Consider the following 12,668-nt stretch of genomic DNA (forward strand, 5'->3'; position numbering starts at 1 on the left):
ATACTCACTGGGTAGGAGAAAGCCGTAGCAGTTGGCTTCCATAAAGATTTACAATGTTGGAAATGAGGCATTTCCACTCTGTCCCAAAGGGTACATAGAAGACATTGTTAACTCCAGAAGGTAGAGAACTAGGTTTTGCTGCCCAAAAGGCATTTCCCTGCAGTTCAACTTCTTTTTACCTTCTTGCTCTCTGACCTGGGAGAAGTGATAGCTTCCATTTCCTGACTTAAATATAAAATGGGAATAATAACCATACCGACCTCAGTGACTTTTGCCATAACGCCTGCAAACAAATGATGCATGATTTCAAGTCATTGCCCTTGTTTTTTGAGGACATAGACAGGACATTCATGGGGAAAACCTAATCCAAGAGTCAAGACTGGATGCCCTGTGCCCTGAATGATAGAATATAATACTCAGGGGTGCTGGTAGACACATAATAACTTTTCAGAGAGTCAGCATCTGGCTGGTTGAGCCATCACTCTGCAGTGCTGGGCACCTTAGGCCAGACCAGCCACAAAATGAGAGAAGCAAACAGTGCAGGGGGGCAATCCTAACAAGGGCGGGGAGCTCTCCTGAACCTCATATACCCCCACTAAACCCACTGTACTTTGGCTTGAGGACTGCTGTTCCTTCAGATCGAGGGCATAGGCTACATTTGCACAGTTGTAGAATGCTCTCCACTTGGATATTAGCGAGTTTATACTAAATCAAGAGGGGAAAGTAACTTTCCAGAAGGTTCATTTCTGTAATTTAGGGCAGACATATGAAGAACAAGGACGACAGAACTTCCTAGATATGGGGGCCTAACATGAATCACTTCTCAAGATCCTTCCTTTCTAACTTCCATTCTAGCCTTATTTCATATGGGTAATGCATCATCCCTGCCGACAGCCCCCTTCACTAAAATAAAATAAACCAAAACAAAACAAAGTTGTGAAAAAACCGCTTCTTTCAAGGAGGACTAAATGGGTCGTTCTGCTGCTTTGCCATGTCTCCTGCCTTTCTCCTTTGGTTCTTTCTAAAGATAGATATTCCAGGTTGCTCGTGGCTGCTTTTGACAGGAGGGTGGGGGTGGGGGGGGGGGCGGACATCTTTTGCTTCCTCAACAAGCAAAGAAATCCTATTTTCTTTAAGCTTCACTTGTTCCCATTCTCTTCCAGCAACGCCTCCCCCACCCTCTCCAAACCAAGACAAACACCTAACTGCAGATAAAACGCACCCGGGCAGTAGTCCTTTATATGACATCCCCAAAAGGCCGGCAGAGTCAGATGAGTCAAGCTCACGGGAATCAGCCACCAGCGCTCTAGACTTTTCTGAGGCCCAAATGTCCTACGACTCACCTTTACCTGTTCCTGCACTGCCCCTCACCAGCTTTTACACTCTCCCCCTCCTATGAAGCCCAGAGCCCAGGTGGGCTTTGGACCCCAGAAGCGCACGGGGGGCGTGCAGGAGGAGCCCAAGGCGCTGCACCTGTGGGCGCCAGGCACAGGGGCGGGAGCTCCTGCGGTGCGAGCGGGCGCAGCTCCACGGCGGTTCCGCTAGGGGTCGCTGTCGGGCGCGAGTGGGGTGGGCTGGATCAGCTGACTCTCCGGGCTGCGAGCCCCGCCGCCGCGCTCCTGCTCCGTCAGTTTCCTCGGCAGCAGTAGGCGAGAGCACCCAGAGCAGCGCTTTGCGGGGCCACCGGAGACGGCGAGGTCGGCGGAAGCACGAGCAAAGCAAGGGCGCGGCGGACCCCTCTGGCACAGCAACGCACTCGGTGTGCCCCGCGCAGGGTCGCGATGCTCCCTGGTTTGGCACTGCTCCTGCTGGCCGCCTGGACGGCTAGGGCTCTGGAGGTGGGTGCTGCGACTCGGCAGAAGGAGGGAGAGGGCGGCCACTGAATCCCCCAAGTTTTTTAACCCCAAGAAATCAGGAGTAGCCAGGGGGACCCGTTTCTCCTCCGTGCCTTACGTCCCCGCCGCTGGCGGGCGCCCTGCGCATCCTCGCCGCCGACCCAGCCCTGTCCTGGGGACGCGCGCTCTGGCCCGCGGAACTGGAGCGGGAGAGGACCTGGTTTCTCTGTCTGCACCAGCCCCGGGCAAGAAGGGGAGAGAACGACCCTGGGCTGAAAGTCCCTCTCCTGGGGGTGGGAGACGAGAGACATCCAGATGTGGCGGGCGGTGGGGGCGGGGGCGCGTGGGAGAAACCGAAAACGCTGCGTCCCTGGATCCTCTTCTCGGTTCTGAAATCGCTGCCCTTTCCTTTCTGGGGGATCCGGAGGGGACGAGTCTGGGCAGCTCCGGGCGCTCTCTCCACCTTCTACTTCCTCTGCCTTTTCGTCCCGTTCACCTCCCCACCTCCAACATCCCTTCAATCCAAACCTCCCTTCTCAACCCAGACCTCTGTTCCTCTTCGCGGCTACTTGCGGAGGCGGCCTGGGTGCGACCACAGCCAGACTGGCACACCACCTTCCCTAGGCAAACTTTGTACATTTCCGCGTCTCCCTTTTGTGTAAGTTGGGAGAGATGGGAGGGGTCCAAGACCCGCAGCCACCCTGCGTTGTCCCCTTGTCCCGAGCAGTTTCTTCTGTCTTCATCTTCTCTCCGAAAGGGAGAGAATCTCCTGGAACAAAAGCCGCGACACCCCGCCCCGCTGGCCCCGGGCGCGGTGGGCAGAGCCGCGTTATTCTCTGTGCGCCACCAAGGTTCCCGCCCGGCTCCCTTCCCGGCGCGTCTGCGGAGAGGGGGCTGGGGCGCTGCTGGGGGCCTCTCTCCGGCCGAGCCCAGGGGCCTCCTCTGTACCTCCCTCCTCCATCACTCTTGAAGCGTTATTAATGCAGTACTGGACTGTGTGAAGTCCTTTGGGAGAAATGCATGGAGAATTGGGTGTGCGTATGAAAAAGGCATGTGGTGGGGAGTCAAGGGCTTTCCCTTCCTATGCATCGAAGGGGGCATTTGTCTGATGAAGACAGTGCTTCCTCCCTAGCAGTGCTGCGAATTCTGGTTTAGCACCCTGGGGGTGCAGACTGCTGGGAAGGGTCTGCAGGATATTTTTTAGGGTGCAGATAAAAGGATTGAATTGAGTGAAGATTAAGACGGAGAAGATGGCGCCTCTGCAGTGCAGCAAAGAAAAGCTATGTGGAGGCTGCAGCCTGGTGAAATCCACCCACCACTAGGTGTTTAGCAAGTCTTCCCCATTCATCAACTCTCGAACATTCGGTTTATGCCTTGTGCAAAATGATTGTTTTTCTTTTTGTCTGAAAATGTTTAGAAGTTGTTTGCGTGACAGTTGGTCCAGACGAGGTTGTATTTCTGATCAGTTGAATTCCCATTTTCTATTTTAACCATTTCCAATCCCCCCCATTTTTATTTATTTCTTTTTTTTCTCCCTACCTCATGATATTTTTCCAATAAAGCGATTTCCGGAAAAATGGTTTTCCTGTAATCCCGCAGATGCTATACAAAATATCAATCACACCACTACAGAATTTTTGTCCCAGATTTACAAGGGCATTGAACTTTTTTCTTTTCCTGGTTTTTACCCACAAGTGGCTCAGATCATTTAAGGCTAGATAAAACAAGCTGTGTTAAGTAAGAGTCAAGAATCTGATTTTGCATAACGTATTAAAAATGCATTTGAATTAAGGGAACACGAATTTATTTCTCCATGTTTTAAATGTTTTTGTAAAATAGTTTTTATTTTTCTGAATTGTCTTACTACAAATTAAAAAGCAAAAACAACTCAACATTGAAAGCATATTATAAGTTTTCTTTGAAGCTTTTGCCAAAACATTTAACTTTGAACAGTCTCTTTTTTCTTGTATGAAAAGGGTCTATATAGAGAGGCAAATATGATACAGATTTACTATCTAGCCTGCTTGATTGCATGGTTTTTTTCTGCTAGTCTTTTGGACTTCACACTAGTTATTATAATCTTCAAAGAGTAAAGGTGAGATTCACACTAGTCCTTTTTTCAATTTGCTGGCAATTCTGTTGCAAATGTTGATGGTAGAGTAGGTAATTCCCTGCTAATGAGTTTTCAGGAGGATTTTTCCAGCTTTGTCTGTGTCTGCTAACATGTAATTTTGAGTTGAGAATCTTTTGTAAAATAGAAAATAGGTCTACTGCAATTAGATGTGCAAAATAAAATAGTAAAGTTAATGATCATGGGGCATTGACTTGGGGAGAAGTGCTGTTATTACTTGGGTTGATGATCTTACTCTAAAGAAATATGAAGGTTTTTTGGATTTTTTTCCTACTCCTAACTGAAAACCAACAACCTTGATTATATTTTATTCTTTCAAATTTATTTCCTTTTTCTTCTTTTTTTTTTAAAATATTAGAGGTTCGGCCTGGCTGCTCTAGTCTGCTTTGATGCTTATGCTAATTAATAGATTATGGAAAACTATTTACACTGTGTTTAAACTGTCTTAGAAGTATAAATCTGCTCATAGGATTTTGAAGCTAAGATTTTTGAAGAGTCACTTTGTCTTACTGATCAATGCAAAGCCATGGTAACCAGCAGGGAGTGAAAGATGCCCGTGTCACCCTAACCAGACAAGGCTCCATAGAGCACTTACAAAGGCTGTTAGTAGTACAGAGGAGTTAACAGATGCAGTAGTTCTGACTGGAAACATGAAGAGGAACATGAAGTTTAAATAGATCACAGGATAAATTCTGAAGAACTGATTTTTAAAAAATCTATCATGTGGTCAAGTGAGTATTAGTTTGAAGGAACACTGAAAGGTTATTATCTTAATGGGTAGGATTTTCTTCCTGTTGCTTAAGATTCCTATTTTTTGTTGGCTATTTATGATATGAGTCACTGGAGACTTTCCATACAGATCTTTGTATGGAAATGGTAATTGTCAACCATTAAAGAAGTCAAAGTAACTGTTAATGTACCTTTCATGAAGTAAAAGCAATGGACATGGACATTCTATTTCTCTACATTTCCTGTTTCTCATTCAAATTTAGTCTTATAGGATTTAATCAGTAGGTTCCAATGTCAAGGGTCGACCCAACAGCACATAACAACCATTACCTTGAAAGACCTAACACATACCTTTCATTAATACATGTCTCCATTCTGTACCTGGTTGTAGCAGTTGTGTGTGAATGCAAAGATAAACCTATACAAGGTACTTTAAATGTAAAACTTCCAGGATGTAAGATTTAGATTGACAGTATATAATTCTTTTCTTCCCTGTTCCCAGGCATTTTACCTCATACGATAAAGACAGACATGTGACTATGACACCAATTAGAAAGTGTTAAGGGCCAGAAGGAAAGTACAGATTAAGTGGTATACTGTCTAAAATTTGCTCCAGTGTAAATATCCTGTATTTAAGGTTTAAAGGAACAATGGAGTGAGCTAATCCTAGAGAATTTCCTGGTAATACATTTCCAGCCAGGTTTACATACCAAGTCTGGAGAATGGAGATTATATCTTCATGTGTACCATCATTGTTTAGCTTTCTTTCACCTTTCTCTCTCTCTCTCTCTTCCTCTCTCTCCTCTCACTCTTTTCTCTCTCATACACACACTCCTAAGTCACCCTCCTTTCTTTCTCTCTCTGACACACACCCCTGAGTATGTGGGCAGGGTTTTTGTCTTCCATCTTTCTGTACCCTGTAACTGTTTTAGAGTGGAGTGCCCTTGAGTCTTTTTGTATTGGGTGAGGAATAAACAAGTGTAGGATTCTATTGGCTTGCATTTACTCAAAAAGGAGTTTTGTATTCAGTCCTTTCCTTTTTGAGGTCAGGCCCTGTTCTCAGTCCTGAGGATTTTGTGGTGAACAAGATACAATCTTTTTCCCTTTATGGAGCTTCCAGTCTCATTTGGGAACCAGACACCAAATACATAATTTTATCATCTTGAACAATGACAGATTCTGTGAAGGAAAGTAAAGGTACAGTGAGCAGTTCTGGAGAGGAGCCTGAAATTAAAAATGAGCAGAGGGGACAAGATAAAAAGCTGAACACAGAGTTCAAGAGCTTGGATTCTCCGTTGATCATAGGAACTTGATTGAGGGTGTAGCTCAAGGGAAAATGTTTAACAGGATAGCAAGGAGAAAGGAAGGAACATTGACTTGAGCTGAATTTCTTTTTCTTTATCTGATGGTTTACTCGCTGTCTTACCTATTTAAGTGAAATCTTTTCCCAGTTAGATCCAAGATACAAATGCATGGAGTGGGGTTTCTGTCAACCCCCTGGAAAAGCCAACCCCCTGGAAAAGCCGTCCCCCTGTGAGTCTCACAGCCAGTATGCACATGCACCTCCCTGCGTGGGTTGGGGATGGGTGTCAAATTAGTGATGCCAAGGTGCCCCTGGATAAATAGCAAGTAAGTAATAAAATGTATATGTTAAAAACTTTTTTTATGCTATGAAAAGAAATGTCCAGGAGATGTCAAGGCTCCCAAACTGAATTTCCACAGTGAAGGAGAAAATGCTATGCAAAACTATTTTTTTTTCAGTTCAGTATGAACATCTTAAATAACTGTTACACTGAGAACATTAGTATTTTTTTTTTTTAAAAACCCGGATTTTTTTTCTTTGAATTTATTCTGATAGATAGGTTTTACTGATTTTTTTACTCTATTTGTGTGAAAATTGACACAATAGTGGTTTTTCATTCAGAGATTCATGCATATTTCATACCATTAATTATAATTGATTGGTTTAATCAACTACAATGTCCGATCAACTCTGTATTATATATAGCCTTTCTCATCGCTCACCCTAATCTCTTTATTGATTTTCATTCCTCTCTTCCTTTCCATCCTTGGTAACTATTTACTGTTCTCTTTTTCGAAAGTAGAACTTTACCCCAAACCATGTAAGAATGGTTAATAACAGTAGGAGTAAAACCTTTTCATTAAAAACAAATAAAAAATCTGGAAATACTCATTTTATAGTTTAAGAGTAGTGTTTAGTAGATTTAGTATCTTACTTTTAAGTAGGAAACAAAGACTGTTAATGAGTTGGGCTCATATGTATTAAATGATAGCTGTAACAGGGAACATTGTTGTTGATTGCCTTCGAGTCAGCATGACTCATAGTGACCCTGTGAACAAAAGGCCTGAAGCCCCTCTATAACTGTTGACTATTATTAGAGGTCATAGTTTCTGGAGACATGTGCCATTTATTTTATGATTATTTTGTTTGGCTAGGTGTTCTTTGTTTTGTTTTTTTTAAAAACCCCAAATTTAAGGGAGCTCTGGTGGCCTAGTGGAAAGAAGCTGCACTGCAATCCCAGAGGTATGCTGTTCCAATCTACCAGATGCTCTGCTGGAGAAGGAGGGGTAATCTCCTCCTGTACCAGTCAGATCCGATTCGATGGTACACACACACAAAAATAGTAATAAAATAAAAAAATTTAAACCCACACAAAAAACCCAAAAAACCCCAAACTTGTTAAGACTACAGCAACACATATCCACAACATCCATCCATTTCTAGATGTACAAATTAGTAATGCTGATTACATTCTTTGAGTTGAGTGGACAACATTTCCATACTCCTTTTCTGAGTTGTTTCTCTGCTATCGAGGTAAGGTTACAATTTCCTAAAGTTTCCGTCTAACCTTTGGAGTTACTGTTGTCAGTTTGATTCCATATGAGTAGTTCTTAAAAAAGTTTCATGCTCAAGGGAGCTCTGGTGGCCTCATGGCAAGAATTGCACTGCAATCCCAGATGTACGCTGTTTGAATCCACCAGATGCTCCGCTGGAGAAGGAGGGGCAGTCTCCTGTACCACGCAGATCCGATTTGACGGTGCCCACGCGAAAAAATAAAAAAATAATAAAAAAGGATTCATGCTCGATGTAAACATTCTTTACAAGTTAAGTTAAACCTGTTTGGTTTTGTGTTGTGTACCCTAGAGTTGGAACAGATCCATAGGTGACCCTCCGGGTGGGTTTTCAGAAGCAGAAAATCCTACAGAAGGAGATTGCCCATCCTTCTCCCATGGAGCAGCTGGTGGAGTCAGACAGCACAGCTTTGGGGTTGCAGCACAGCTTATTACCACTAGGCCACCAGTGTTCCCTTGCTTGATTTTAAGAAGATATAAAGGAGTATTTTTTAATTAATGGTTAAAGATTATCCCAAGGCACTAGTTTCAGGAGTTTATGCAGCATCCATGGCTCTAGAAAATTTGGAGTCTATGAGAATTTTCAGTTCTGTTGTGTTTACCACCTTTCGATCAGGCTGCTTCTGTGAAATCTTTGATCTACATACTCAATAATGATAGCTGGGTACCATCTAGTTCTGGTTTCATGGCAGAGGAAGCAGTAGTCATTTAACCACATAATCCATTTGTTCTTATTCCTGTTATCCTTTCTCTGTTGCTTCAGACAAGTAGAGATAGTTATGTTCTAGATGGCTACTTGCAGGCTTTTAAGGCCGCAGGTATTATATGAGGGAGCTTAGAACTGAAGATGTGGCTACAGATTTAAGATACAGGCAACAGAAACTGGGATTGAAGGAAGGCAGTGGTTGAAAAAGGAGAGATGCCAGTTCTGTGATTCTTTCCCTTTATTTATTAGTTGATGGTGATACCAGCTGTGACATTGGGCCAGTAACACTCATTGAGTATTATTTTCAGGTGTGCAGGAAAGAGAGCATTACACACTGGTCAGGAGCTTAGATTAAGGCAGGATTGCTTCGATCGAATCCTGACTGTCACTTTCAAGCTTTTCCTTTGACAGATTAGTGCTGATGCTGCACCAGTTTAGGATTGTTGAGAAGATTTACACACACACACACACACACACACACACACACACACACACACTGAACTAAATAAACATAGTATATATAAGATTTTGGCATATTATGAACACTAAGTGTTGTTACTGCTAGGTGCCATTGTGTTGCCTCTGACTCATAATGACCCAGTATTCCACAGAACAATACCCTACTTGATGTGAGGCCATCAGATAATTTCCCCTGTGCATAACTCCATTGTTGTCACTATATGAATTCATCTTGTTGAGAGTCAGTGATACTATTTTTTTCTAAGCATGATGTTCTGTTCAAGGGACACCACCTGACAACATGCCCAAGGTGTGTTAGACAAATTCACACATCCTTGCTTTGAGGGTACTCTGATTGAATGTCTTCCAATACAGATTTGTTTATTCTTTTGGTAGTTCATGCTGTATTCTTCAACGAAAATCAAAAGGATCCATTCTTCAGTCTTATTTATTGTCTAACTTTCACATGCATATGAAGCAATTGAAAATGCCATGGCCTGGATCAGATGCACCTTAATCTTTAAAGTGACATTCTTGTTCTTTAGTACTTAAAAAAGTCTTTGACAGAAGATTTGCCCACTGTAATATGTGGTTTGATTTCTTGACTTCTGCTTCCATGCATGTTGATTGTGGATTCAAATAAAATGAAATCCTTGACAAGAACATTTTTTTTTTGTTTATCATGATGCTTATTGGTTCTATTGTGAGGATTTTTATTTTCTTTATGTTCAAGTATAATCCTTACTGAAGACTGTATTATCTTTGATCTTCAGTCATGCCTTCAAGTTCTCATCACTTTTATCACTCTAAGTGTTGCCTCCTACTATTATTAGTTTACATGGATACATTTAATCTTCATACAGTTGCAAATTTTGAAAAACCTCTGATATTTTGCTTATTGACCAGCTTCTTCATTTGTTAAGACTAATGCCAAATGGGGAGAATATCCTTTATACAGCTGAAATTGGATTTAAATTGGAAAAACTCATAGACATTTTGGAACAAATATGAAATAATTTCATTTATTAATTTTTAAAATATATTTAGCTGACATTTTAAGCGTTAAAATAATTCATGCTTATTGGAAAATTTAAACACATAGAAATGTGAAGACAGTAGCAGTTTGCACACAAATGGGAAAGCCATCTGAAATGGTGTGTGCACAGGAGATTGCTGCATGCCTGCAGTCTGGCTCAATTATTAACTCAAGTATTAGTTGGCCATCAGCTCTGTGCAAGAAGCTGTGAACAAATGTGATTTAGTTTTGAGCAAAACCTCTCCTTGAAAAAGCTTTGCCAACTCAAGTAGAAATGGAAGATTTCAAACACTAGCTAAAAATTTTTCATCGTGTAGTGCAAGTTTCACATTATCTCACTCAAGAATTCTGAAATCAAGAAAGCAGAGGACTTGAGAATACTGTAGTATCTCTGGGTGAAGTCCATTTCAGAATAAAATGAACTGGTATTTGACCTGTTTAACTTTGAAACTTGATTGTTGTCTGTAGTTACTTAATTGAAAAGTATGCATTTGCTTTATCTTAGCATATTTTTAAAAAAAAATATTTTCAGAATTAGAGTGAGAGGAGTCTTTAATGGTTTGAGGGAATGACATTGGTGATATAATGTAAAGTTATGATTAAACTGCTGTAGAAGCATAACAAGCACCATGTCAGGAGTCTTTGTCAGCTTTGTGTCACGGTTTCACACATTTTACACTTCAATCAAAGACAAGAAATGGGCTCAGGTAGCAGGAAAGAACTACTATAGCTATGTCTGGAATGAACATGCTGCTTCAGAATAAATAGATAAGTGAGAGATGAGTACACTGGTACCAAAAGCACTAAAAGTAGGGTCATGAGCAGGGATGAGGGAGGGAGCAAAAGAAACATTTCTGGAATGAGAACAATAAGCTTGTTTTGCAGATGAGCGAATCCTCAAAGTGCAGTGATTTCTTACAATCTTAGGACCAAAACAGCATATGGATCTCCTTTCCAGACGGCAGCATTTTCTGCATTATCCTTTTCTTCTCAAAATTAGATGATTTTCAGATAGGAAATTTCACAATACTGTTCATATGAGTGGCTCTTTGCCTGATTTTCTAAGAGAATCCACGTTTTTGACCTAGTCTCTTAATTAGCTTTTGTGGAAGCGAAATACTTATTTGTCCTAGTCTCAGAAAGCTGCATGTTATCTTTCTCAAAGGTTGGCTTAGCTGATAGAGACTGATAAAAATTAACTACTTTTAAGTCTTAAAGTTTCTTATGAGAATAAGAGACCTATTTTTTGTAAGGAAAAATGATTTGCATTATAGAAGAAATGTATTTTTTACTCTTTTTTTTTGCCTTGCTGAATTTCAGGGTTTAGTGTTTGGACTATACTTTGATCCCATGGAAATATTTTCTAGGAAGAAAAGCAAGAGATTTAAAATCTAATCTTACCCCTGGGTTGTGTTTCAGGCCTTTTCTCCTTCCCTGACCTCCAAAACTCATTTGTTCAAGTCTTCTTGTCTACATGTTACATGTACTATTAACCTGATTACATAATTTTAATTTTAAATAATTAATTGTCTACTATAATTTGATTTCTCTCAAATAGAAGTGTTCCTAATAAATGATTTTTCAGAAACAGAGCAGCACATTGTTTTTTAAATCCTACAATTCAACTAGTTTGTTTGTAATTGAATTGATAGGCACCCATGGTGACAATGTTGCTTTTTGTTAGATGCTCTTGAGTTGGTTCTGACTCATCGCGACTGTGTTCAGTACATCCTGACATCTCTGCTGACATCCCATTGTTGTGGCCACTGTATTTCAGCCCATCTTGCTGCAGATTTTTTTTACTGACCTTTGTTTTACCAAGTATGATATCCTTCTGCAGGGAACTGGTCCCTTTTGACAACATATCTAAAATATGTGGGACTGACTTTCATAATTTTCAGTTCCAGGAAGCATTCAGACTGCACCCTGTCTAAGGTCAGTTTGCTCATTCTTCTGGAAGTTCAGGGTATATTTAATATTTTTTGCCAGGACCATGATTCAAAAACACCAGTTCTTAGAGCTGTTTTACTCATTGTCCAGCTTTTGACTGTGTACAAAGTGATTGAAAATACATGAGTCAGGCCCATCTTAGTCCTCACAGTGACATCTTAGCTCTTTGACAAGTTAAAGAAGTCCTTTGTAGAACATTTTCCCAGTGCAGTACATCTTTTCACTTATTATTAATGGCTGCTTCCATGAGTGTTGATTGTGGATCCAAGAAAAAGGAACTATTTTACAGCTTCAGTCTTTTCTCCATTTGTCACAGTGTTACTAATGTATCCATTTATGAGAATTTTTTACTTTATATTGATTGAGATTGTTTGCAGCTTTAGTTTACTTAGCTCCATAATCAATAATCTTGGTACTAGCAGCTTGAATTGCATTGGGAAAGTCTGCTGTCAGGGACCTCTTCAGAGTACTGAAGAGCAGTGATGTCAGTCTGGAGACTAAGGCATACCTGCTTCAGGCCATGTTGTTGTTGGTAAATGTGGTTGAGTCAAGCACGACTCATAGCGACCCTATGAACAGAAGCTCTGAACCCTGTTCTATTACTATCATCATTTCTTTAATGTTCATAGAGTTTCCAAAAACATGTTATTTAGGAAACGGATGCCAATCCTGCTTCAGGCATGTCTTAATATGGGAGCTCCACCAAATACTGTCCACCATGGGTAACCATAATGGCATAATCTTCATGATTACTTGCTATGCATCAGAAAGCTACACAATGACTAGGGATGATAGGAAAATTGATACTTTTGAACTGTGGTGCTGGAGAAGAGTATTGAATATACCATGGACTGCTAGAACTCCTAGAGAGGGTGAAACCAGGCTACTCCTTGGAGGTAAGGATTCTGACGCTTTGTCCTGATATACTTTAGACATGTTACAAGGAGG

At 41.3% G+C, this 12,668-nt stretch overlaps 1 protein-coding gene across 8 annotated transcripts in view; it reads left to right on the forward strand.

Moving 5' to 3' along the window:
• Positions 1–1,576: 1,576 nt before the first annotated feature.
• The window catches only part of APP (amyloid beta (A4) precursor protein), a 361,031-nt gene continuing 349,939 nt past the window's right edge, over positions 1,577–12,668 (forward strand). For all 8 annotated transcript variants that reach the window (XM_006896028.1, XM_006896029.1, XM_006896030.1 and 5 more), the window contains exon 1: positions 1,577–1,838. In XM_006896028.1, the coding sequence (XP_006896090.1) occupies positions 1,782–1,838 (57 nt within the window). In that variant the 5' untranslated portion in view covers positions 1,577–1,781. The remainder of the gene's footprint in view (positions 1,839–12,668) is intronic.

This window comes from Elephantulus edwardii, unplaced genomic scaffold (genome assembly GCF_000299155.1).
Source record: "Elephantulus edwardii isolate Elephantulus edwardi_28Jun2011 unplaced genomic scaffold, EleEdw1.0 scaffold00180, whole genome shotgun sequence".
In the NCBI taxonomy this organism is placed as follows: Eukaryota; Metazoa; Chordata; class Mammalia; order Macroscelidea; family Macroscelididae; genus Elephantulus; species Elephantulus edwardii.